The following is a 27,657-nucleotide window of genomic DNA, read 5'->3' as shown; positions in this document are numbered from 1 at the left end:
CTAAGATAGCTTGCTCCCTTGTAGGTTCTGTAACATACTGTTCTAAGAAACAATCCCGTATGCATTCTATGAATTCTATGAATTCCTCCTCCAGGCTACCCAGTGCGATTTGATTTGACCAATCGATATGTAGGTTAAAATTCCCCATGATTATTGCCATTCCTTTTTCACATGCCTCCATTATTCCCTTGATTATTGTCCGCCCCACCGTGAAGTTATTATTTGGGGGCCTATAAACTACGCCCACCAGTGACTTTTTCCCCTTACTATCTCTAATCTCCACCCACAATGATTCAACATTTTGTTCATTAGAGCCAATATCAGCTCTCACAACTGCCCTGATATCATCCTTTATTAACAGAGCTACCCCACCTCCTTTCCCTTCTTGTCTATCCTTCCGAATTGTCAGATACCCCTGTATGTTTAATTCCCAGTCTTGGCCACCCTGCAACCACGTTTCCGTAATGGCCACCAAATCATACCCATTTGTAATGATTTGTGCCGTCAACTCATTTACTTTATTTCGAATGCTGCATGCGTTTAGGTAGAGTGTTTTAATACTAGCTTTTAAACCATGATTTTTAGTTTTGACCCCTCCTGCAGCCCCTTTATATTCATACATATTGTCCCTTCCTATCACCTTGTGGTTTACACTTACCCCAGTGCTACTCTGTTCTGTTGGCTCCTGCCTTTTGCATTCTTTCTTGGGGTCCTGTTCATCTGCGCTCTCACCCACTCTAACTAGCTCAGAGCCCTCTCTTGGGTTCTGAATACTCCTCGCATTGAGTCACCGAGCTTTCAGGCTTGCCTTTTTATTACACTTTGACCCTTTAGAGTTTTGCTGTACATTGGCAATTTTTGTTTTTTGCCTTGGGTTTCTCTGCCCTCCACTTTTACTCATCTCCTTTCTGTCCTTTGCTTCTGTCTCCATTTTGTTTCCCTCTGTCTCCCTGCATTGGTTCCCATCCCCCTGCCATATTAGTTTAACTCCTCCCCAACAGCACTAGCAAACACTCCCCCTAGGACATTGGTTGCGGTCCTGCCCAGGTGCAGACCGTCCGGTTTGTACTGGTCCCACCTCCCCCAGAACCGGTTCTAATGCACCAGGAATTTGAATCCCTCCCTGCTGCACCACTGCTCAAACCACGTATTCATCTGCGCTATCCTGCGATTCCTACTCTGACTAGCACGTGGCACTGGTAGCAATCCCGAGATAACTACTTTTGAGGTCCTACTTTTTAAATTTAGCTCCTAGCTCCTTAAATTCGTTTTGTAGAACCTCATCCCTTTTTTTAAACTTATGTCGTTGGTACCACAGTACACCACGACAACTGACTGTTCTCCTTCCCTTTTTAGAATGTCCTGCACCCGCTCCGAGACATCCTTGACTCTTGCACCAGCGAGGCAACATACCATCCTGGAGTCTCGGTTGTGGCCGCAGAAATGCCTATCTATTCCCCTTACAATTAAATCCCCTATCACTATCCCACTCTTTTTCCTGCCCTCCTGTGCAGAGCCAGCCACGGTGCCATGAACTTGGCTGCTGCTGCCCTCCCCTGGTGAGTCATCCCCCGGTGAGTCATCCCCCTCAACAGTGTCTCTGTTTTGCAGGGGGATGACCGCAGGGGACCCCTGCACTACCTTCCTTGCACTGCTCTTCCTGCTGGTCTTCCATTCCCTAGCTGGCTGTGGACCCCTCTCCTGCGGTAAGACCAACTCGCTACACGTGCTATTCACGTCATTCTCAGCATCGTGGATGCTCCAGAGTGAATCCACCCTCAGCTCCAATTCCGCAACGCGGTCCGTCAGGAGCTGGAGGCGGATACACTTCCTGCACACGTAGTCGTCAGGGACACCGGAGGCATCAGAGTTCCCACATGGTACAGGGAGGAGCATATCACGTGACCGAGCTCTCCTGCCATGACTTAACCCTTAGATACACTTAAATTGGTGACAACACTTAACAGGTTACTTACTGATAAGAAAAAGAAAAACTACTCACCAATCACTTACCCCTTTGGCTGTGCCGTCACCTTTTGATTCCTTTCTACTTCTTTTCTGCTTTTTCTCCCGGCTGGAGCTGCACAAGCTCGCCTTTTATAAGCCTCACCACACTGCTCCCGCCTCTCACCGACTGCCGCTGCCTGTGGAACACCCGCTGGGCCTTTTATAGGCCTCACCACGCTGCTCCCGCCTCTCGCCGACTGCCGATGGAATCCCTGCCGAAATCTACAAGGCAGTAGGCCCAGCAACTCTCGAGGCCTTTCATGACATAATAACTAGCATCTGGGAAGAAGACAACATGCCACAGGACTTCCGCGACGTTATGATTGTTGCCCTTGTTCTTAGAGGGAAACTAAGCAGACTGTGGCAACTACAGGGGAATATCGCTTCTGTCCATTGTTGGGAAGATCATTGCCCACATAGTATTGAACCGACTCATAGCTGTGTCTCAGAAGTAAATCTTCCAGAAACACGATGTGGCTTTTGATCTGGTCAGAGCACAGCGGACATGATCTTTGCACTCAGACAAGTGCAGGAGAAGTGCATTGAGCAGAACATGGACCTGTACGCTGTATTTATTGAGCTCACCAAGGCCTTTGATACTGTCAACAGAGCAGCGCTGTGGTCAATCTTGACGAAACTTGGATGCCCAAGGAAGTTTGTCTACATCATCGAGCTGTTTCATGACAACATGACAGGTGAAGTGCTCTCAGACGGCACAACCACAGCCCCATTTGCCATCTCAAATGGAGTGAAACAAGGTTGTGCACTCGCTCCAGTTCTGTTCAACCTATTCTTTACCTGTGTCTTGAACTATGCCATAAAAGACTTGGAGTTTGGGGTTGACCTGAAATATCGATTAGATGGTTCACTGTTCGACCTCCGCCGCCTTGCTGCAACGACCAAAGTACGGAAACGACTCATCCTAGAGGCACTCTTTGCTGACGACTGCGCCCTTATGGCACACAAGGAGAGTGACCTACAATTCATACTCAGCAAATTTGCTGAGGCAACAGAATTGTTTGGCCTAACCATCAGCCTCAGTAAAACCGAGATTCTCGATCAGCCTGCCCCTGGCACCACAGCACCTGCTCCCAGTCTTCATCGGCAGTATACAACTAAAGTCAGTGGACAGCTTCAAGTACCTTGGCAGCACCATATCAAGTGATGGGTCCTTGGACAAGGAGATTGATGCAAGGATCTGTAAAGCCAGCCAGGCACTTGGTCGCTTGCGCACTAAGGTGTTGAGTCACCACCACATCCGACTGTCAACTAAACTGTTCTCTCATCTCTCCTTTGTGGATGTGAGACCTGGACACCCTACAGGTGTCACATCAAAAAGTTGGAAGCTTTCCCTATGCGCGGTCTCAGATCTATACTCCACATATGCTGGCAAGACCGGGTGTCAAACTTTGAGGTTCTGGAGAGAGCACAATCAACTAGCATCGAGATGATGATCATGTGAGCCCAGTTCTGGTGGGCCGGACATGTCATCCGCATGGATGAATCAAGGATCCCTCGTCAGTTTCTTCACTGCGAGCTCTGTGAAGGTCGAAGACACCAGGGGCGCCCCCGCAAGTGCTACAAAGATTGCATCAAGGCTAACCTCCAGTACTGTGGTATCTGACCAAAGGACCTCGAGAATACAGCAGCTAATAAAATCCAGTGGCGAACCCTCACGAGGACTGCCTGCCAGAACTTCGAAGAAAGTCAATGTCAACGCCTGCGGGACACTAGAGATAGACGACATCAGGTGACAGTACTGTCAGCATCAGGCACATCGAACTTCCCTTGTCCGACATGCAAGAGACTATGTACATCCAGAATTGGCCTATACAGCCACTTGAAGACATATGCTATCGTTGATTAGCACATCAATGTCTTTGTTGGATACGACAGACTACCGAGTGGTGTAACGGGGCGTGGGTGTGCGTAAGGAAGGGTGTAGGAGTGCTGGGGATGTGGTGAGTGTCACAGCAGGATAAAGGCGAGTGTGGACTTGCAGTAATGTTTCGTGATCTACTGAGATCATTGAAAGATTTGTACCACTGCAGCCTGGTCCTCCTGACGACATCCGTGTTTGTGCCCTCCTGTGCAATGTGCAACCAGGCTGCGTTGGTGACCTGGGGAGGTCGCTTCTGCCCATTGGAAGGGAAGAGAACCTCCCTGCATGCTGTGACTCCCTCCATAAGCATCTGGAGGGAGTCATGAGACAGCCTGGGTGCAGCCGTACACTGTTGTGCAGTGCTTGTCAGTACCTCAATGCTGTAGAACACTGAAAGCACAACTGTCAAAATTAATGTGGACATGGTCACTTTATGGAAACCTGCTGAGGACAAGTCATCAAATGACATCATCAAACTCTCTTCCTTTTAATTTTCCAGAAACCTTGCAGGGCAGGCTTTACAAGCCCAATCTAAGGAAGATTCTTTTCAGAGTGTGGGCTGGAGTCAGGAGCGGGGTTGCAACCTTCCACCGACCCCGGCAGCCCCGGGCCTGCCACGGTTGGCGAAATCGCAGCCCATGTCGCTAAAGTCAGTGGTTTGGACTGTGATTTTTATGCTTTTTGGGGTGTGTGTTTGGCTGTCAAGTGTAGAAAATATGGCAGGAGGAGGCCCCCGTCTTCACCAGAAGTGACAGGGCGCATTGCATGGGGATATTCAAATTAAACGCTAGCCCCTTCACAATGCCAGATATGCTGAAGAGGGAGTAAAATTTGAAATGGCACAAAACAGGTGCAATCAATTGCAGAATGCTAAATTTCACTCAGCAAGTATTCCAAATTTGAAATTTAAGTAATTTGGAATCTGCTGCAGATATGAGGCTTGTATTAGCATGATGGTGACCCCCCTCCCCCATCACCATGAAGCGAGGTCGCTGGCCCTCCCAGAAATACCAGCAGCAAACAATACCAAAAAAGAAATCAAATATAGAATTTAGAAATAAAATAGTGACTTCACAAAGGAACTTTTTTTACCCAGAGGGTGGTGAGAATGTATAGATGCATTTAAGGGTAGGTTAATTCTATGTAATGAACCTGCCTCCAATATGATAATGAACTTGACCCCAGATGATCCGCGAGGTCAGGGCAGTGTGTAGCAGGCAGGTGGAATGCCCATCCCACCGCCGATCTAGTGGAATTGCCTCCGGGATAAGAATATCCAGGCCATGGTCACCAGTGACAGGAATCCCATTAGAGTTGCCTTGGTTTGTGTCACCTCAGTGTAATCACCTTCAATATCTATAAAACAGCTGATTTGTGTTTTGAAAGCAGAGAGAGCATTTCAGCGGGTTTCACTCACTCCCGTGGAGCTGTACACATACTCAGTATTCCTTTATAAAAAAAGTAAAAGCCTTTGCACCATTTACTTATAAAGTTTTGGGTAACGGCTAATCAAATCCGCACTAAGTTAGACAGCTAAAGATGGTTCTTCTCATCGAAATGCAGATGTCAGATCAATGTGTTAAGTACTGTCATAGCAGACCGTGTCAATAACACAACAATTCGACAGATTTGCACGTATTTGAGCTATCTGTAATGCACTGATAGAATCTGACAAGGTCCTTTGGTGTCATGGTTACATTGGATGAGAGGAAGAAATTGAATGTCTTTTGTTGTGTGTGATCAGATCAGGACACTGTGCCCTTCAACGCTCGGATCATTAGATACCCATCAGTCCAATTGTGCCAAACCAGTGAACAGAAAGACGGGACTACAAGTGACAGCTGCGATGCTGATCCATCCTGTCAGTGTCGGTAGATTTAAAAATGTTCATCCTGGTTTTCAAATCCCTCCATGGCCTCGCCTCTCCCTAGCTCTGTAATCTCCTCCAGCCCTACAACCCTCAGATCTCTGCACTCCTCCAATTCTGGCCTCTTGACCACCTCGATTTTAATCATTCAACCATTGGTGGCTGTGCCTTCAGCTGCCAAGGGTCTAAGCTCTTGAATTTCCTCCCTAAACCTCTCCACCTCTCTTCCCTCCTTTCTGACTCTTATAAAATCTACCTCTTTGACCAAGCTTTTGGTCACCTGTCCTAATATCCCCTTATGTGGCTTGGTGTCAAGCTGTTTGATAATGCTCCTATGAAGCACCTTGGGATGTTTTACTATATTAAATGCACAATATAAATACAAGTTATTGTGGCGTGCCTAGTTACTTTGGGATCGTCTCATGGTGGCTTCTATCACAAAAATCAGAATCTTTTGTTCATGGGTCCTATTTAACACATGAACATAGAAACATAGAAAATATCAGTAGTCGGCCCTTCGAGTCTGCACCGCCATTCAATATGATCATGGCTGATCCTCCATCTCAACATCATATTCCCGCTTTTTCTCCATACACCTTGATGCCTTTTGTTTCTAGAAATCTATCGCCCTCTTAAGTATATTCAGTAACTTGGCCTCAACAGCCTTCTGTGGTAGATAATTCCACAGGTTCACCACCCTCTGAGTGAAAAAAATTTCTCCTCATCTCAGTCCTAAATTTCCTACCCCATATCCTGAGACTGTGACTATTGTGTCTGTAAGCACTCTGGTAATGACTCCATGAGATAAGGTATTGTACTTGAACTGTGGTGACCTTAGTCAATTTATTGCAGCTCCTGAGTGAGGGTACAGTAAGGTGAGCTCCCTTTTATACTTGGTTACCTGTAGTGTACAGGTGACCCCTAGGTCTCCACCAGTTGCACCCTCTGGTGGTACAGGCATAGTGCATACACTGAAGATACATTCAGTGGTCTTATGTAACTGTACACTGAGTGTACAAGGTATATACTTATATTATACATACACAACATCACTCTCTCTTTCTTCCCCCCCAGGTCTTGTGCCACTGGCCTTTGCACTGTGTGCTCTGGCCATAGTCCTGCATGCCCAAAGCCCTTGCACCTTGTCTATGCTTTGGCTAGACTCTCTCCCTATTGACCCCCAAGTCCTTATTGCCACGACATTGGGAAATGGTCAACAGTGGCTCAACACCTGCATGTGCATACATGTACAGAAAGAAAAAATAGGATTAGTTACATCACTGTTTGGGTATAGCAGTAGTGGAACAAGTACATTTTACAGGTAAGGTACATACGTGGTATCACCGTCTTGCCCCTGGGGTGTAGGTGCAGATGGGTGAGGACAATAGTTCCAGAGTGACGGACTGTGTCCAGGTTGTCTGATGGTGGCGCTGCGCCCCCTGCCAGCTGAGTGGGCTCGGATTGCTCACCTGGCTGAGTCTCAGGGCCTTTGCCGTTGCCGAGTGGTGGGCAGAGCCACAGGAATGTGTGGCCTCCCTGTCCTCCTTTGAGGGCTGCAGTGTCTCCCTGCAGCCCTTCAGCGGTAGTGGGAGCCTGGTCATCCTAGGTCCCTTTGGGAGGACTGGAGGGTGCTAGCCTCTTGCTCCCCGTACTGGCCCTGGTGGCCAGAGGGGTAGAGCCAATCTGAGGCAGGGTGCCAGTAGTGGTGCCTTTGCCGTCCTCTAATCACTGGCCCTGCAGTGGGTATGCTCCCTCTGTGTGTGGCCACGCTCCCTGGGGCATCACATTGGTCCCGGAGGCGCAAGTACATGATCGGGTCGCCCGCTGAACCTGGGTGCTTCCAACGGGAGGTTGCCCTTGGTTTTGTCGGCGTACATGTAGAACCCGGCATCACACATAATTTCTTCATTTACAGTCATAATACATTGGCTCCGACCACAATCACCCAACTCGACACTGTTAGTTGCCTTTACATATTCGCATGTGTCAATTACATCTTTTCCCTGTGTATTACCGGCATCGCTGTACATAGAGTGGAACTGTCCCTTTAATTGTGATGGGTTGCCGGTCTCATTTAAAAGGGCTTTGTAATCTTTACCGCAATCTGGTTTGCTGCTCAGCCTCATGTGTTGCTCCATCAACACTGCCCCTGGCTGCCGCCATCTTTACTTCAGGTGCTTCACCTCATTGTGCGAGCGCCATCTTCTTTTTCTCCACGAGGAAGGCTGCGGTGATCCTTTTCTCCCCAGGTTCTGCCACAGAAACAGCGAAGTTACCTTCTGCACCAATCTTCTTCCTCCGGAGTCCTGCCACTGGAGCCTGGAAGGTGAGGTCTGGTCGTTTGGGCTGGATCATCTCGCAATTGGGTTGAGCGGTTTTTGTGTCGTCACCACGCAGTCGAGTTGGACGGTTGGATTTTCAGATGTTGTGCTGGATCCAAATTTGGGGCCGCATAGGATGTCGATCGCCGGGCCTTGGAGGTTTTCCCGGCTCCAACAGATTTGGATTTGTTTCATCCATCTTCTTCCTAGCAGCGTTGGACCATCACCAGCAACGATCCACAAAGGTAATTTATGCATCGCGCCGCCATGGGACACCCGGACATCCACGCTGCCAACGACTGGGATGGTGTCGTTTGTGTAGGTGAGCACCTTCACCTGGATCAGGATCATTTTCAGTCGTTCGCTTGGACTGTCCAAGAGTTTCTCAAAGGCCGCCTGATTCAACAACGATTGGCTCGCCCGTGTCAACCTCCATCGAGACTAGAACGCCGTTGATTTCAACGGAGAACTCTCGGTGGAGCTGGTAAACACTCCGTATACCTCTTCATGGGGCTGCGCTCTCTTCCTCAGTGCTGGAGTCCGGATGATCGGCCAATTCTTCAACGAGTGAGTAAAATTTCTCTTGCACATTCGCTGGAGGTGGCCCTTCACATTACAGCCTTTGCAAGTGTAGTCTTTGAAGTGGCACTGGTGGGCCCTGTGATTCCCTCCACAGTGCCAGCATGGGGCTAGCCGGTTGGTCCCATGTGGCGGACTCAGGGTTGCGGGACTCTGGGTAGCGGCCTTGCCTCTAAAAATTTCACAGTACTTGCCGGGTTAGAATCCTGGGGGTGAGTCATCATCCGCTTGGAATCACAGGCCGAGGCCATGAACGCCTGGCTTATGAGGATTTGAGTATAGGAGCAGGGAGGTCTTACTGCAGTTGTACAGAGCCTTGGTGAGATCACACCTTGAGTAGTGTGCGGTTTTGGTCTCCTAATCTGAGGAAGGACATTCTTGCTATTGAGGGAGTGCAGTGAAGGTTCACCAGACTAATTCCCAGGATGGCAGGACTGACATATGAAGAAAGACTGGATCGGCTAGGCTTATACTCACTGGAATTTAGAAGAATGAGAGGGGATCTCAGAAACATATAAAATTATGACGGGACAGGACAGGTTAGCTGCAGGAAGAATGTTCCCAATGTTGGGGAAGTCCAGAACCAGGGGTCACAGTCTAAGGATAAGGGGTAAGCCATATAGGACCGAGATGAGGAGAAACATTTTCACCCAGAGAGTTGTTAACCTGTGGAATTCTCTACCACAGAAAATTGTTGTGTCCAGTTCATTGGATATATATTCAAGAGGGAGTTAGATGTGGCCCTTACGGCTAAGGGGATCAGGGGGTATGGAGAGAAGGTGGGAGTGGGGTACTGAAGTTGCATGATCAGCCATGATCATATTGAATGGTGATGCAAGCTTGAAAGGCCGAATGGTCTGCTCCTGCATCTATTTTCTATGTTTCTATGTTTCTAATACATTACCCCCAATCCTATGTGCTTTAATTTTGCACGCTAACCTCTTATCTGGGATTTTATCAAAGGCCTTCTGAAAATACAAATACACTACATCCACTGGTTCTCCCTTATCTATTCTATGAGTTACATCCTCAAAAAACTCCAGTAGGTTTGTCAAACATGATTTTCCTTTCATAAATCCATGTTGACTTTGTTTAATCCCATTGATATTATCTAAATATGCCATTATCACATCCTTTATAACAGACTCCAGCATTTTCCCTACTACTGATGTCAGGCTAACCGGTCTGTAGTTCCCCGTTTTATCTCTCCCTCCTTTTTTAAAATAGTAAGGTTTATTTGCCACCCTCCAGTCTGCAGGAACTGTTCCATAATCTGTAGAGTTTTGGAAGATGACAACCAATGCATCTACTATTTCCATGGCTACCACTTTTAGTACTCTGGGATGCAGATCATCAGGTCCTGTGGATTTATCGGCCTTCAGTCCAATTAGTTTCTCCAGCACTATTTTCTTACTAATTATCATTTCCTTTAATTCCTCTTGCTCACTAGAGCCTTGGTTCCCTAGCATTTCTGGGATGTTATTTGTGTCCTCTTCCTGAAGACAGAACCAAAGTATTTATTTAATTGTTCTGCCATTTCCTTGTTCCCCATTACAAATTCTCCAGTTTCTGTCTGTAAAGAACTTACATTTGTCTTCACTAATCTTTTTCTTTTTATGTACCTGTAGAAACTGGAGTTGTTTTTTATGCTCCTTGCAAGTTTACTCTCATACTCTACTTTTCCCCTTTTAAATCAATCTCTTGGTCCTTTTTGCTGAATTCTAAACTGCTCCCAATCCTCAGGCTTGCTACTTTTTCTGGCACCTTTCAATAACTCCTCTTTGGATCTAATACTAGCCTTGATTTCTTTTGTTAGCCATGGTTGGGACACTTTTCCTTTTGTGTTTACGCCAAAAAGGAATGTATAACTGTTGCAATTCATGCATTCGCTCCTTAAATATTAGCCATTGCCTATCCACTGTCATGCCTTTTAATGAATCTTCCCAATCTATCACAGCCAATTCATTTCTCATACCTTCTTAGTTTCCTTTGTTTAGATTTAGCACCCTAGTTTCAGATTGGACTACTTCACTTTCCATCTTAAGAAATTCAAACATGTTATGGTCATTCTTCCCTAAAGGACCCTGCACAACAGGACTGTTAATTAACCCCTTCTCATTACACAATACCCAATTTAGGATAATCTGTTCTAGTAGGTTCCTCAATATACTGGTCTAAAAAAATAATCTCGTACAGACTCCAGGAATTCATCTGCCACAGTATTATTACTAATTTGGTTTCGCCAGTCTATATGTAGATTAAAGTCACCTACAATTACTGTAGCATCCTTGCTATATGTATTTCTAATTTCCTGTTTGATGCCATCCCCTACACTACCACTACTGTTGAGGCCTATAAACAACTCCCACCAATGTTTTCTGCCCCTTTGCTCCACCCAGACTGATTCTACATCTTGATTTTCTGAGCCAATATTCTCTCATTATTGCTCTGATTTCATCCTTTACTAACAATGCCACACCACCCCCTCTTCCTTTTTGCCTGTCCTTCCTAAATATCGAATATCCTTGGATATTCAGTTCCCAACCCTGGTTACCCTGCAACCATGTCTCCGTAATTGCAACTATATCATATCCGTTTACATTTATTTGCGCTGTTAATTCGTCTATCTTATTACAGATGCTTCGTGCATTCAGATACAATGCTTTTAAATTTGTCTTAACATTCTTATACACAAGAAATAGGAGCAGGAATAGGTCATTTGGCCCCTCAAGCCTACTCCGCCTTTCAATAAGATCATGGCTGATCTGATCTTAGCCTCTGAAACGCTTTGTTCGGCGCAATCTGGAGATATCGAAAGGGTTAAAGGTTGGAAGATTGAAGTTTGGATTAAAACAGGATGTTGGGATCGAAACAGGCAGCTAGATGATATGGAGCCATTTAGCCATTGAAATGTGTCTATTTGATCACCTGTGTATTTACAGTACTTCATGGTGAGAGTCAATTTATGGCAGGGTAACTTGACCAGGATAATGAATGGCTGGTCATTTGTCTGTATTTGAGTGTACCTTGTTACTATGCGAATAATAATTTGATGACATCGTCTATATGTTAAACTATCTGGTTTGTGTAGAGTAGTTCAGAAAGCAGTTAGCCGAGATTTCAGGACAATGCCGTTTTGATTCTACATCGTCTGCATGTTAATTGTCTAATGTACTATGCAAAGAAATAAGAGTTCAAAGTCTTTTTCGATATAAAGATGAGCGTTTGACACATACACATTAGACATTAGACACTGGACACTCAGGTGTGTGCCTCGCAAGCAGCCACTGAAATCGGAGCAAGCAGAAAGTTGGCTTGTTAAGTGTTTGTGTCTCAGTAGCATTTATACTGAATGTTTAAATAAAAAACCCAATCCTATCTTTACTACAATTGAGTGTGTGTGTAATTTAACGTTTAAAGCAACAAAGTGAAAAGAGCAAGACAGCTGTACAACAGTCTCAACTCCACTTTCCTGCCTGTATCCCATAACCCTGGACTCCCTTGTTTATCACTGTCTTAAATGACCCAGCCTCCACAGCTCGCTGGGGTAGAGAATGCCAAAGATTCACGACCCTCAGAACAAATTCCTCCTCATCTGTGTTTTAAATGGGCGACCCCTTATTCTGAAACTATGCCCCCTAGTTCTAGATTCCGCTATGGAGGGGCAACATGCTCTCAGCATCTACCCTGTCAAGCCCCCCTCAGAATCTTATGTTTCAAAAAGATCACCTCTCATTCTTCGAAACTCCAATGAGTATAGGCCCAACCTTTTCTCATAAGACAACCCCTTCATCTCAGGAATCAACCTAGTGGACCTTCTCTGAACTGCCTGCAATGAAAGTATATCCCTCCTTAAATAATGAGACCAAAAATGTACTCAGTACTCCAGGTGTGGTCTCACCAACACCCTGTACAGTTGCACAAGACTTCCTTACTTTTATACTCCATCCCCCTTGCAATAAAGGCCAACATTCATTTGCCTTTCTAATTATTTGCTGTACCTGCATGCTACATGTACGAGGACACTCAGATCCCTCTGTATTGCAGCATTTTGTAGTCTCTCTCCCTTTAAATAATATTTAGCTTTTTTATTCTATCAAAGTGGATAACCTCACATTTTCCCACATTATACTCCATGTCAAATTTTTGCCCACTCATGTAGCCTATCTATATTCCTTTGCAGACTCTGTCCTCCTCACAACTTACTTTCCCACTTATCTTTATCATCAGCCAATTTGGCTACAGTACACTCGGTCTCTTCATCCACGTCATTAAGAGGAGACGGGTGACAGCACCCCCACCCTCTTCCCCCACCCACCACACACAAAGATCAGCAAATTTGTCCCGTGAATATATAAGCCTTACAGACTAGGAAGGTCCCATCTTCGAGTAAACGGATCTCTGCTGGGTACAGCAGGAGGGACCTCAGCTCACCTCCAATAGGGGAAATTCATGAATAATTATGATCAGGTTCTTGAACGAGGTACAGAAGACAATTTGTGATCCTGGATCCGTACTCCAGCAAGCAGTCAACATCTTCAAAACGGGAAGGAAATTGGCAAGGAAAGAGTTCTCTGTTAACTGACATGTTAATATAGAAAGACAACAGCAGCAGTATGTTTACTGTCGGCTCCAGAACTTAAGAGTAGCAACTGCATCGGATTTTAGTTCCTCTTGGTTGAATTGTAGAAGGAACTGTAAAATGGTAGAATACCATTTGGCAATTGAGGCTCCTCCTTCCAACATACCTTGCATAATTGTTTTTTTAATTATTTGTTCCAGGATGTGGGTGTCTCTGGCAAGCCCAGCATTTATTGCCCATCCCCAATTGCCCTTGAGAAGGTGGTGGTAAGCCACTGCAGTCTGTGTGGTGAAGGTACTCCCACAGTGCTGTTAGGGAGGGAGTTCCAGGATTTTGACCCAGTGACGATGAAGGAACGGCAATATATTTCTAAGTCAGAATGGTGTGCAACTTGGAGGGGAACTTGCAGGCGATGATGCTCCCATGACACTAAGTTGGGTGGCAGTGTGAGCTGCAAGGAGGATTCTATGAGGCTGCAGAGTGACTTGGATAGGTTAGGTGAGTGGGCAAATGCATGGCAGATGAAGTATAATGTGGATAAATGTGAGGTTATCCACTTTGGTGGTAAAAACAGAGAGACAGACTATTATCTGAATGGTGACAGATTAGGAAAAGGGTAGGTGCAAAGAGACCTGGGTGTCATGGTACATCAGTCATTGAAGGTTGGCATGCAGGTACAGCAGGCGGTTAAGAAAGCAAATGGCATGTTGGCCTTCATAGTGAGGGGATTTGAGTACAAGGGCAGGGAGGTGTTGCTACAATTGTACAGGGCCTTGGTGAGGCCACACCTGGAGTATTGTGTACAGTTTTGGTCTCCTAACCTGAGGAAGGACATTCTTGCTATTGAGGGAGTGCAGCGAAGGTTCACCAGACTGATTCCCGGGATGGCGGGACTGACCTATCAAGAAAGACTGGATCAACTGGGCTTGTATTCACTGGAGTTCAGAAGAATGAGAGGGGACCTCATAGAAACGTTTAAAATTCTGACGGGGTTAGACAGGTTAGATGCAGGAAGAATGTTCCCAATGTTGGGGAAGTCCAGAACCAGGGGACACAGTCTAAGGATAAGGGGGAAGCCATTTAGGACCGAGATGAGGAGGAATTTCTTCACCCAGAGAGTGGTGAACCTGTGGAATTCTCTACCACAGAAAGTTGTTGAGGCCAATTCACTAAATATATTCAAAAAGGAGTTAGATGAAGTCCTTACTACTAGGGGAATCAAGGGGTATGGTGAGAAAGCAGGAATGGGGTACTGAAGTTGCATGTTCAGCCATGAACTCATTGAATGGCGGTGCAGGCTAGAAGGGCCGAATGGCCTACTCCTGCACCTATTTTCTATGTTTCTATGTTTCATGCGCCTGCTGCCCTTGTCCTTCTAGATGGTAGAGGTCATGGGTTTAGGAGGTGCTGCCGAAGAAGCCTTGGTAAGTTGCTGCAGTGCATCTTGTAGATGGTACACACTGCAGCCACGGTGTGCCGGTGGTGGAGGGAGTGAATGTTGAAGGTGGTGGATGAGGTGCCAATCAAGCACAGTTTCTCCAACTGTAATTGTGACCTCTATACTGAACTGTGGGCCTAATCTCAATCACCTCTTTGAGGTGCGCTCCTTGGCACACCAATCCCCTTTGGCTCAAGGCCTCTAATCATTTATTGCTTATAGTAACCCCATAACAGCTTAAAAACAGCATGCAGTGTCCTGGCACCATTGACTGAAAAGAAACAGTGGCTGACATCACCACTGACCTCCACATTCACTGATCGTAACAAAAACAGGATAGGGAAGCAACAAAGAGATTGCACAAATATCAGGGCTTTAACAACATGTTTATGACATCAGTTAAATCCTCTTATGGTTGTAAATCTCTGGGTTTTTTTATTAATTGAAAAATCCAATGACACCACTAAAGCTTGAAAGAGTTGGAGAGATGACAAGATAAAACAAGAAGTGATGCTTAGGTGTAGATTGTATTATTCTGAAAGCAATTGTTCTCGATCAGGAATAGACTAACCTGTACATTCCACAGTTCCCACCGGAGCAGAAGAACATGGAAGACATGTTCCCACACCAGAGGATGCTTCAGTTGAGGTGTAATGCCTGCAAAGGATAGCAAAAATAAACAGTTAATGAAACAGTAACACTAAGAAGCATAGATTTTACCCTGTGCATTCAGCTGATTCTGCAGTTATATAAAATATAAAATGGTTAAGACAAGGAAGCCCCAGAGTAACACTAAGGAATCCCTGGGGAGGAGGAGTGTAGGACCCAAAGACATCGGTGGGGAATTCTCTCGGAGCTACTCTGCCGCCATAACTTCGCTGACAGGGACCCCATTTACTGGGTTTCTATCGCAGTTAGGGCTGAGTTACAGCAGCAAAGCAAGAGCTACTCTGAGAAAATTCCCAGCCTATGTCTTTGGAAGCAGCTCCAAGAAAAGTCTTAACCAGAAATTTAAATTAGCAAAAAGTAAATTTAAAATAAACTTTTTGACTTAAAAAAAAGATAAAAGTTTGGACGGGTCTGCTAGATAGGGTAGGATAGACAAAAACCATGGACAATCAAAATGCAGCCGGATACTGCGATAGGGGTTAGGTTACTATAGCAATGAGGTTCAATGCTTATGGCCTTCTAGGCTCCTTGACTTTTCTTATATTTCTATATGTCCGACAGGGATGGCACACAGGACACCAGCGAGGTGGCATAGCTATTGCCAGAAAAACATAAGATAAGAAATGGGGTCACATAGTCAGATATGACAATAGGGTATGAAAAACAGCCAGTGTCAAGACGGAGAGGGAGGCATCTTCCTATTTGCTTTCTCTTGTTTTTTTTTCACATCTTCCGGCCCCCTGCATCAAGACTCATTTTTCTTAGGACTCTTATAACAGATAGTGAGAAAATGTCACTACCTTCCCCAGCCTTTATTCAAGCCCAGATTCCTACACTTGATGAATGGTGTCCCACCCAAATCTTAAACAGCTGCACTAAAGGCCAATATTGACACTGCATTTTTGAGGTACCTTATTGAAAATGCTGAAATTCTGCAAAAGTTGGAACATTTTCTTCCTCATTTTAAATTCTAAGTAGTCCCAGTTCCCATTCCTTCCATTCTTAATTGTCTAATGAGGGGATCAATCTCAGCTACGTTCCTTTATCCATAGACTATTCAACTCATTCAATGGAAAGAAGGGAGCACCACAATTTGGACAACAAGTTTGAACTTTAACATTAGTCTGAATAATTGCTGTCAGAATGTTAAAAGTACAGTTGACACTGGGTTTCCTGTAATAATGTAAACTATTTAAGTCAGTCAACAGCCACATTGTACTTAAAATAAAATGGTTCCCTTTTTAAAAAAAGGAATGATGGGGTAAGATTTTCAATTGCCCGCTTCCGGTTCAAAGCCCCGCCTGCCGGAAATCACATTTTAATTGGTAGAAAATTAGGGGCTACAGAAGTGCAATTTTCTGTTTTCTGCTCCCAGCAGATAATTACACAGGATATACACCACAGAAACAGACCAATCGGCCCAACCAGTCCATGCCAGCGTTTATGCTCCACTCGCACCTGCTCTCACCCTTCCTCATCTAACTATCAGCATAACCCTCTATTCCCTTCTCCCTCATATGCATATCTAACCGCCCCTTAAATGCATCTATACTATTCGCTTCAACCACTCCGTGGTAGAGAGTTCCACATTCTCTAGGTAAAGAAATTTCCTCTGAATTCCCTATTGGATTTCTTGCTGACTATCTTATATTGTTGGCCTCTATTTATGCTCTTCCCCACATTCTCTGTATCTACTCTATCAAAACCTTTCATGATTTTAAAGAGCTCTATTAGGTCACCTTTCTTTCAAGAGAAAAGAGACCCAGCCTGTTCATCCTTGCCCAATAGGTGTACCCTCGCATTTCTGGTAGCATAATTGGAAAATGTGCCACTATAAGCCATAAATAGACTTGTGTGACTGGAAGAGGGCTCTTGGCGTGTTACAAGAGCAGGAGCTGGTTTTCAGCAATTTGATGAGAATTTGATAGGTTAGTGTAATGCAATTCAAACCATGTCTTGGATTTAGAAATTGCTATCCTGACAATGTTAGAGGTTAACAAACTGATGTTATAATTACTGTGAATGAGATATATTAGATCAGGTTGTTCTGGCTGGGTTTAGATATTAAGGTTGGAAATATCCAGTGCGGTGCAGTAAGGCATATATATTTGGTAATAAATATATGCAAACAGTGCATATTTTGTGCTGCTCCATCAGTTCAGCATGATTTCAGATTCCCACATAGTAGTTTGCTGCCACACACAACCCAAGCCACCCATTTGCACTGACTGTATAGGGGTGAAATTCCAGTAACTGTTCTAACACTGGTTAATCAGCCACTAGTGTAGCTTACAGCAAGCAGATAGCAAATAGCATCTGAGCTCAAAGTTACAGGAAAGAATGCCAATTTTGATAAAGAAGGAATTTCTTGCATTAGTCCAACAATTTATTTAAAACAAAGATATTCCAGAATCCTCAAAAACAAACGCCATGCCAAAATGACTAATGAGATAGCTGGTAAGTTGTTCCATATTACCAGCATTCCCAAGAAATGTAAAAAAAAACACAACTGAATCAGCATAAAAAGGGACAATTAAAAAATAGCCCAGGGTAAAGTTCTCAAAGAAATGGCAAACATCGAGTTACTATCAATGAATGGAGAGTGGTCATTTTAAACAATGAGAAGGAGGTGAGACCACAGCCACTATCTCTTTAGATTCTAGTACATTAGAAATACATAATGTTGAGTGTCTCCAAACCAGCAAGCTCAGACTAAGTAAGCAGGACTCCATATGGATTTACAAACCAATTATAAGGGAGTTAAAGAATAAAAATGGCCTGTACAGATTCAGCAGGCAGTAAGCTGAAGGGGCTCACTGGGATGAATACAAGAAACCATAGGAATGCTTTAAAAGGACGATCAGAAGATCAAAGCGAGACCTGGAGAAAAGGCACCGCACTGGAGGCTAAACATAGTCGTAAAAAAAAAACGTTTCAATGCCACAACAGCAAAAGGGCAGTCAGGGAAGAAATGAAAACTATAAAAAGACACAAACAGGCTTGAACCCGAGAATGAGCATAAATAAAGGGGCTGAATTTGCATATGAGGTGTGCACTTGCCCGTAGGGACCCTGTAAGTAAGCTCCAGGTTAGGTATGCGAAGCGTATGCGCCAAAACCCAAAACTTGCAATGTCAAGAATCCTCTGGAAAGATCATACAAATTTACAGAGGATACCAAACTAGGAAGGCCAGTTGATTTTAACAAAATCTGTTAAGTGGACAGATGAAATTTAAAGTAGATAAGTGTAATGTGCTACATGTAGAAAGGAAAAATAGATGATGAGCACACATGTGGACCAGAGCGTCTACAAACCAGGGTTCTAAAAGAGGTGACTGCAGAGATAGTGGATGCCTTGGTTGTGATCTTCCAAAATTCTCTAGATTCTGGAATGGTCCCAGAAGATTGGAAGGCAGCAAATGCAACCCCACTATACAAGGGAGGGAAAGAGAAAACAGGGAACAACAGGTCAGTTAGCCTATCAGTCCACAGGTCACCTCACAAAAGGCTGCAGTCACTGAAGAAGCCACCCAAAATGCATGAAATGGTAATCTAGAGATATTCGGAACTCCCCCACCCCTATTTGCACCATAGCTTCTTTTGCTAATAGTCAGGGAATCCCTCGGAACACAGAATGTGTTCGTGCTGGGATAGCTGTTTTACAAGAAGTGCACAATGACATAATATACTTTGATGATAATATACAAATAGGGTAGGCATTGGGATGTCCCAACGTGTTTCACATCTAATGAGTTCTTAGATACAATTGAGGGTATAGATTGAGGTGTCACAATGACTAATGATCCCACTTCAGTCAGCGGCTGAATTTACACAGGTTCCTGTCTGTGAATCTGATTCAACAGATTAAAAATTAGAGAATCTTAGTACTGACTATGATTTTTTAATATATTCTAATAAAAAAGCCATACAATTTAGTCATTTGTGTTTTGGAAGATTTGTAAAAGGTATTTTTCGTCCCTTCTGTACAATAATCTTTCCATAATGCTGGGAAGCACTTTCTATTGAATAGTTATGCGAACATTGGAAGAGGAGTAGGCCATTCAGTCCCTTGAGCCTGTTCTGCCATTCAATGAGATCATGGCTGATCTGTGACCCAACTCCACATACGTGCCTTTGACCCAAATCCCTGAATATCTTTAGTTAGCAAAATCTGCCCATCTCAGGATTTAAAGACGAACAATTGACCAAGCATCAATTGCCATTGTAGAAGTGTTTCCTAATTTCACTCCCAATATGTTACCTATTTAAAACAACACTGCAGAAATCATACAATTAACTGGCCCGGTATTCAATTCATTTGTTTTCACTTTGTGGAATGTTCGGACAGGTTACGGGTAAAGTTGCCGTTTTAATCTTTGAACCATTATATTTTGACATCTGCATACAGCTATTGGCCAGGGCAGCAGCCTTCCGTTTACAAACTAGAGTGCAGAAGCTAATTATATTATATTGATAAAAGGATATCTATGTACAGCTGTTGGCTTTTAATTAAAATACTTGCATGCCGAAGCCAATTTCATTGCATTGTGCTTGTGAAATAGTCAACATGTAGCTGTTGGTTGGTGCAGCAGCATTTGAATACAATGACCAACTGAGAGAGAGAGAGTTAGACAAGTTTACATAGTATTGTTTGCACAGGACTTGATTCCCAATGTTTCAGCCATTGGTACACTACTAACGCGTTTATCTCACTGTCATCGAAGTTGCTAAGCGGATGTCAGGTCTTGTGGTGTTGGAGGGTCTCACTTTGTGAAATGGAAACCAACATGTTGGATTCTCTTACACTGCAGCACATGTACTTCCCAAACATACTGCCAGGTACCGTTGAGAAGTCCGTCCCGTTTGCCAATCATCTCGGCCTCGGTGGGGAACTCAAGCTAATTTATAAAACAGAAACATAGAAAATAGGTGCAGGAGTAGGCCATTCGGTCCTTCGAGCCTGCACCACCATTCAATATCATGGCTGATCATGCAACTTCAGTACCCACTCTTGCCTTCTCTCCATAGCCCCTGACCCCTTTAGCCGCAAGGGCCACATCTAACTCCCTTTTGAATATATCTAACAAACTGGCCTCAACAACTCTCTGTGGTAGAGAATTCCACATGCTCACAACTCAGTGAAGAAGTTTCTCCTCATCTCGGTCCTAAATGGTTTACCCCTTATCCTTAGGCTGTGACCCCCTGGTTCTGGACTTCCCCAACATCGGGAACATTCTTCCTGCATCTAAACCCGTCAGAATTTTATATGTTTCTATGAGATCCCCTCTCATCATTCTAAATTCCAGTGAATGCAAGCCTATTCGATCCAGTCTTTCTTCATATGTCAGTCCTATCATCCCGAGAATCAGTCTGGTGAACCTTCGCTTCACTCCCTCAATAACAAGAATGTCCTTCCTCAGATTAGGAGACCAAAACTGAACACAATATTCAAGGTGTGGCCTCACCAAGGTCCTGTACAACTGTAGTAAGACCTACCTGCTCCTATACTCAAATCCTCTCACTGTGAAGGCCAACATGCCATGTGCCTTCTTCACTGCCTGCTGTACTTGTATGCCAACTTTCAATGACTGCTGTGCCATGATACCCAGGTCTCATTGCACCTCCCCTTTTACTAATCTATCACCATTCAGATAATAATCTGCCTTCCTGTTTTTAAACCACCAAAGTGGATAACCTCATATTTATCCAAATTATACCACATCTGCCATGTATTTGCCCACTCAGCTAACCTGTCCAAGTCACCTTGCAGTCTCTTAGCATCCTCCTCACAGCTCACACAGCCACCCAGCTTAGTGTCATCTGCAAACTTGGAGATATTACATTCCTTCATCTAAATCATTGTGATTTGTAGATAGCTGGGGTCCCAGCATTGAACCTTGCGGTACCCCAGTAGTCACTACCTGCCATTCTGAAAAGGACCCGTTTATTCCTACTCTGTTTCCTGTCTGCCAACCAGTTCTCTATCCACATCAGTACGTTACCCCCAATACCATGTGCTTTAATTTTGCACACCGATCTCGTGTGGGACCTTGTCAAAAGCCTTTTGAAAGTCTAAATACACCACATCCACTCTACTAGCTACATCCTCAAAAAATTCCAGAAGATTTGTCAAGCATGATTTCCCTTTCATAAATCCATGCTGACTTGGACCGATCCTGTCACTGCTTTCCAAATGCGCTGCTATTACATCTTTAATAATTGATTCCAACATTTTCCCCACCACCGATGTCAGGCTGACTGGCCTACAATTCCCAGTTTTCTCTCTCCCTCCTTTTTTAAAAAGTGGGGTTACATTAGCTGCCCTTCAGTCTATTGGAACTGATCCAGAGTCTATAGAATGTTGGAAAATGATAACCAATGCATCCACTATTTCTAGGGCCACTTCCTTAAGTACTCTGGGATGCAGACTATCAGGCCTTGGTGATTTATCAGCCTTCAATCCCATCAATTTTCCTAACACAATTTGCTGACTAATAAGGATTTCCTTTAGTTCCCCCTTCTGGTTAGAAATTGATACATCTCAATAATTTGTGCAGATATAATAATCCTTGAAATTCAACTGGTTAACAGATTAGCTGGTCATTATCACATTGTTGTTTTTTTTGGCAGCTTGCTGTGCGCAAATTGGCTGCCGTGTTTCCCACATTCCAACAGTGACTACACTCCAAAAATACTTCATTGGCTGTAAAGCGCGTTGAGACATGCAGTGGTCGTGAAAGGCGCTATATAAATGTATGGCTTATTTAGTCTTAATTGATGAGAGCAAACAAACACACACACGCAATCCCCAATAAAGGTAAATAAATACATATCCAAATCATAGCATTGTAATGCATAATAGAGCATCACAAATTGCAGCTGGGGCTGTCTCAGACAATATGATCCTTTATTAGATCAAGTAGAATTAACACATTTTAAATGTCACTTATTTAAACATACAAATGGAGGGATAGACAACAGTCTAGGACAACCCCAAGTTTCCCCAACAGTTGGGCATGCTCCAGAATTTCTGAGAGAGAATATGGCTGGTTAATTACCCTGGCAAACAGTGTCCACAAACAGCATCTGCTGTAGTTGTCCCCAGATGGACATACATCTTCCTCAAACTCGCACAGTCCGTGTGTGGTGTACAGGACCCCAAACCATAGGCGTCTGAAAAGGTGGCCGGTGTGCAGCTTCTGCAGCTCATTTTAAAACCTTTTCCATCGCCACATTTCTAAAGAACACAGATTAGATTTTAGTACAGTAAAAAGCAATTATCTTTCCCAGGCAGCCAGACCCAAAGCAGCTTCAGATGTTTACAATTGTCATTAAGATGAAGACATGATAAATGATTATAATATAGGGCCAATTAAGATTTTACTGTACTTTCTGTAATTACCAAAAGAAGATAATCTCCTAAACTAATGAGGGCTTTTAAGAGTGTAGGGCAGAAGTGACTATTGGATAGTGATAATACAATATTCATATTACACAATATATAACAATTCATATAAAAAGAATTCTCAATAATTTTAAGATTCCAAGAATTTCTTTATTTTCCAAACCAATCAGATCCTTTTGTCCAGCTTGATTACATTTACTTAACCACTGTTCTTGTTGATTGATCAGTTAATAAATGGGATTATTAATGCTTTGCTGTTAAGGTAATGGGGGAATGGCATGATTAGTGCTCAATTTCTGTATCATTGTGCATTAGTACACATCACCCTGCTGTTACAATAAAACAGGCCAAGTGGGTAACGTTGATTTTGTCGATAGTCTAAAACGGGTGATAGTGAATTGACAAACCGTTTTAAATCAATCCCGATTTTTATTTCCATTTAAGGAAGCCAGCAACAGAGGTGGAATTTGAGGCGGGAGGGCGAGAGCGCACTCACCCTGCTGCAGATGTCCCTCCTGGCCTCTTTCGGGCCTGATCCTCTTCCAACCTGGGTGGACCCGACGGGAATGTCGCAGTGGTTTGCCCATTCAGGCCTCGGCTAAAATTCCCGCTGACATAAATCAGGACCGGACACCGAAACGCATAAGTAAGGAAGGACCCCGCCCATTTTGGGCGACTGTCCTTGTCGCCTGCTCTGGAGAGCAGGTTAAAATGGTGGACAGCTGGGGTGCTGGCAGCTCCAGGACAGGCAACTAACTCGCTGCATTTTAATCGCCAAATCCGCCTGGCTTCCGCTGAGCGGGTAGGGTTAAAATTGCCCCTTGTGATCATCAACTCTCAACACTTTTACTATATGCAGTTACTGGCTTTGTAAAGAAATACATACATATGTATAATTATTTTTTAAATATTTATATTATGGAAATTATAAAAAATTATATATATATATATAAAATATATTACATTTTAGACATTAAAAAGAGTATATTTATTACCTCGTCAGGCTCTTGTCCTGGAGGACAGTGAGAGCAGGGGACACACTGACCTCTGTTATCCTCAAATTCCTGCTTGCCACACTGGAGCATCGTCACACTCCGCCAGCTCAGCAGCTACGAAAGTACAAACATACGGTCAGTGACACATAATCATTCAACCTCCTCACTCCGAGCTGTGCCTTCTGAATTGCTCAGTGAGGCAACTCATAAATGCTATGGAATTATAATGTCACCTTCCGACAAGCAGCTGAGTTATCATTCCATTAACCCTTCATGTGCTGAAATCCCAGTTTCCCCCTCCACTGTCGTTTTCCAAACATAGGGATCGATGCTTAGATTTTCCGAACCAGTACCCACTTATTTTAAAACGGGATACCTCCGGATATTAGAATAATGACAATTGGAAAATCGAACCTGGAGTGTCTGCCAGTAATGTCTTGTGTGTGATGTCACTGGAAATAAAAAATATTTCCTTGTACTATCATACAAAGTCAAAATTATCCCATATGGGGAAACTTGAGCAGGATTAGCCACTCATTATATATCGTGCCCAATTTTCCTCCCCATGTACTTAAAAAAAAAAAAAAAAAAAAATTCATTCAAGTGATGTTGGCATCGTTGGCAAGGCCAGCATTTATTGCCCATCCCTAATTGCCCTCGAGAAGGTGGTGGTGAGCCACCTTCTTGAATACAACTGAATGGCTCGCTGGACCATTTCAGAGCACAGTTAAAAGTTAATCACATTGCTCTGGAGTCACACATAGGCCAGACTGGGTAAGGACGGCAGATTTCCTTCCCTAAAGGCCCTTATAGTGAACCAGACGGATTTTTACGACAATCCGCAAGTTTCATGGTCACCATTACTGATACTAGCTTTTTATTCCAGATTTATTTAATTATTTGAATTTAAATTCCCCAGTTAGAATTGCACAACTCCACAGTTGCAGAAACACATAGGTTTCAATTACACAGTGATTAATAGTAAATGCATAAAAAAAAACATGCTCATATCTATTTTTTTTTCCCCACCCAGAGGGTGGTGGGGGGTCTGGAACTCATTGACTGAAATTGCCAGAAACCCTCATTGCATTTAAAAAGTACTTGGATTTGCACTTGAAGTGCCATAACCTACAGGGCTATGGACCTTGAGTTGGAAAGTGGGATTAGGCTGGATAGCTCTTTGTCAGCCGGCACAGACACGATGGGCCGAATGGCCTCCATTTGTGCCGTAAACTTCTATGATTCTAATATAGCAGACCAGAGAACTGCATACAAAACAAAAATGCTTCGAGAGATTATAGAGATCAGGCAAGGAAATGGAGTTGAGGTCGAAGATCAGCCATGATCTTATTGAATGGCGGAGCAGGCTTGAGAGACTGAATGGCCTACTCTTGCTCCTATTTTTTATGCTCTTACTAACAATGGATAGGGCACCCCAAAATGTTTAAAATCAATTTTTTACAATTCTGTCAACGCATGGCCGGGCAGTCAGCATCTGAAGGAAAGAGACTGGCTAATGTTTCAGCTGGGATCATTCATCAGAACTAACCTGGTCAGTAGGAGAGTCACTTTATAGTATTTATGCTCTTAAACTCTTCTAATGCTACAAGACGGTTTCATTTTTTTCTATCAATTAGCACTGACCACAAATTACTTCCTTGGTGACTTCGGACACTGATTATTCCAAAATAAAACCTGCAGGACTTTGGCTCAAATGTTCACGATGTGCTCCTGACCTCAAAGCTGCTATCAGGCCACACTCTGAACTGGTTTTTATCTTATCCCTTTTTTTTCAGCTATGTTCTCAGAGACCCTACTTGGCTGGACAGCCCTGGAGCATTCCAGTGATGATCTCATTCCCCTCCCCTCCATTCTTCCTCATGCGTCAGCTGCAGCTTAGTGGGTAGCACTTGCGCCTTTGCGTCAGAAGATTGTGGGTTCAAATCCTACTCCAAGGACTTGAGCACAAGAACAATATATAGGCTGACACACCAGCGTGGAGCAGAGGAAATTGCTGCACTGTTGGAGATGCCATCTTTTAGATGAGACTTTAAACTGAGGCCCCGTCTGCCCTCTCAAGTGGGCATAAAAGATCCCATGGCACTATTCTGTAGAAGAGCAGAGAAGTTATCCCTGGTGTCCTGGCCAATATTTATCCCTCAAATCAACATTAAAAAACAGATTATCTGATCATTATCACATTGCTGTTGTGGGAGCTTACTTGTGCGCAAGTTGGCTGCTGCGTTTCCTACATTACAACAGTAACTACACTACAAAATGCTTTAAGACGTGCAGTGATCGTGAAAGGCGCTATATAAATCCAAGTCTTTCTTTCTCATAACAGAGGCAGAGATCAGTACATGAATCCTTGTAACCATTTCTTGACTTATCACATTAAATCATCGGTCTCTGTTGCAGATTTAAAAAGATACTCAGATACGCAAATGCTTACTGCTGAAAGTCATTTCCTGCAAGAGAAAATCCCTGTGGTATCACAAAACGAGCAAGAGGTGTGGGAACACACAGCAGCTCTTCATCTCAGATATGTGCGTCAATTCTCAGATATGTACGAGAACCACGTCATTTGTTTTATGGTGACGCACAAACACCTCAGCAGGCTCACCTTTTCCTTCTACAGAATGGCTGAGGGGCTCCGTTAATGCTGCCATTACACTGTATGAGGGTTGTTGCTGCATCAGCACCGAGAGCAGAGAGACATTACCAGTGTCCTCTCACCCAGAATAAGCGAGACCACCTCCACAAAGCTGCATCTTTTTCACCTAGCTCCCTGCCATGTGTGGCAACTTCACTTACTTGATGTCTTTCTCATTTTCTTCCCATTGCTCCGGAAGGCGTCGTCATTATCTAAGGCAGTCCAGTCACCCTAAATCATCATCATCATCATCATCATCATCATCATAGGCAGTCCCTCGGAATCGAGGAAGACTTGCTTCCACTCTTAAAATGAGCCCTTAGGTGGCTGAACAGTCCAATACGAGAACCCTAGACTCTGTCACAAGTGGGACAGACAGTCGTTGAGGGAAGGGGTCGGTGGAACTGGCTGGCCGCATGCGCTTTCCGCTGCCTGCGCTTGATTTCTGCACGCTCTCGGCGAGGAGACTCGAAGTGCTCAGCGCCCTCACGGATGCACTTCTTCCACTTAGGGCAGTCTTTGGCCAGGGACTCCCAGGTGTCAGTGGGAATGTTGCACTTTATCAGGGAGGCTTTGAGGGTATCCTTGTAATGTTTCCTCTGCCCACCTTTGGCTCGTTTGCCGTGAAGGAGTTCCAAGTAGAGCGCTTGCTTTGGGAGTCTCGTGTCTGCGAACAATGTGGCCTGCCCAGCGGAGCTGATCGAGTGTGGTCAGTGCTTCGATGCTGGGGATGTTGGCCTGGTCTAGGACACCAACGTTGGTGCGTCTGACCTCCCAGGGGATTTGCAGGATCTTGCGGAAGCATAGCTGGTGGTATTTCTCCAGTGACAAGGTGTATACTGTACATGGTCTGAGCCATACAGGAGGGCGGGTATTACTACAGCCTGAGCTTGGTGGTAGTTTTGAGGGCCTGGTCTTCAAACACTCTGTTCCTCAGGTAGCCGAAGGCTGCACTGGATGCGGTGTTGAATCTCGTCGTCAATGTCTGCTCTTGTTAAGAGGCTCCTGAGGGATGGGAAATGGTCCACGTTGTCCAGGGCCGCGCCGTGGATCTTGATGCAATAAAGCAGCCGCAACAGCATTAAAGAGGATTACAATGGACCTTTGTAGTATTGTCCAGCACTTGGGACTTGCTTTTCACTGCTCCCAAGTACAGAATGCTCGATCAGCACCGAATCTACCCGAGCACGAACTACTCCATTTCCACGGAAGCCTGTTCTGTTCATGTAAGATCATTATCAATGATGTACATGCAGTCCC

The 27,657-nt window shown here is 44.3% G+C and overlaps 1 protein-coding gene across 2 annotated transcripts in view; it reads right to left on the bottom strand.

Moving 5' to 3' along the window:
* relt (RELT TNF receptor) overlaps positions 1-27,657 on the bottom strand; it is a 104,854-nt gene that overhangs the window by 62,868 nt on the left and 14,329 nt on the right. For both annotated transcript variants that reach the window (XM_070892405.1, XM_070892406.1), the window contains exons 4-6: positions 23,745-23,858; positions 22,403-22,581; positions 15,248-15,333 (exon numbers count right to left, since the gene is read on the bottom strand). In XM_070892405.1, the coding sequence (XP_070748506.1) occupies positions 15,248-15,333; positions 22,403-22,581; positions 23,745-23,858 (379 nt within the window). The remainder of the gene's footprint in view (positions 1-15,247; positions 15,334-22,402; positions 22,582-23,744; positions 23,859-27,657) is intronic.

This window comes from Pristiophorus japonicus, chromosome 10 (genome assembly GCF_044704955.1).
Source record: "Pristiophorus japonicus isolate sPriJap1 chromosome 10, sPriJap1.hap1, whole genome shotgun sequence".
Lineage (NCBI taxonomy): Eukaryota > Metazoa > Chordata > Chondrichthyes > Pristiophoridae > Pristiophorus > Pristiophorus japonicus.
This window is presented reverse-complemented; position numbering and strand designations above follow the sequence as displayed.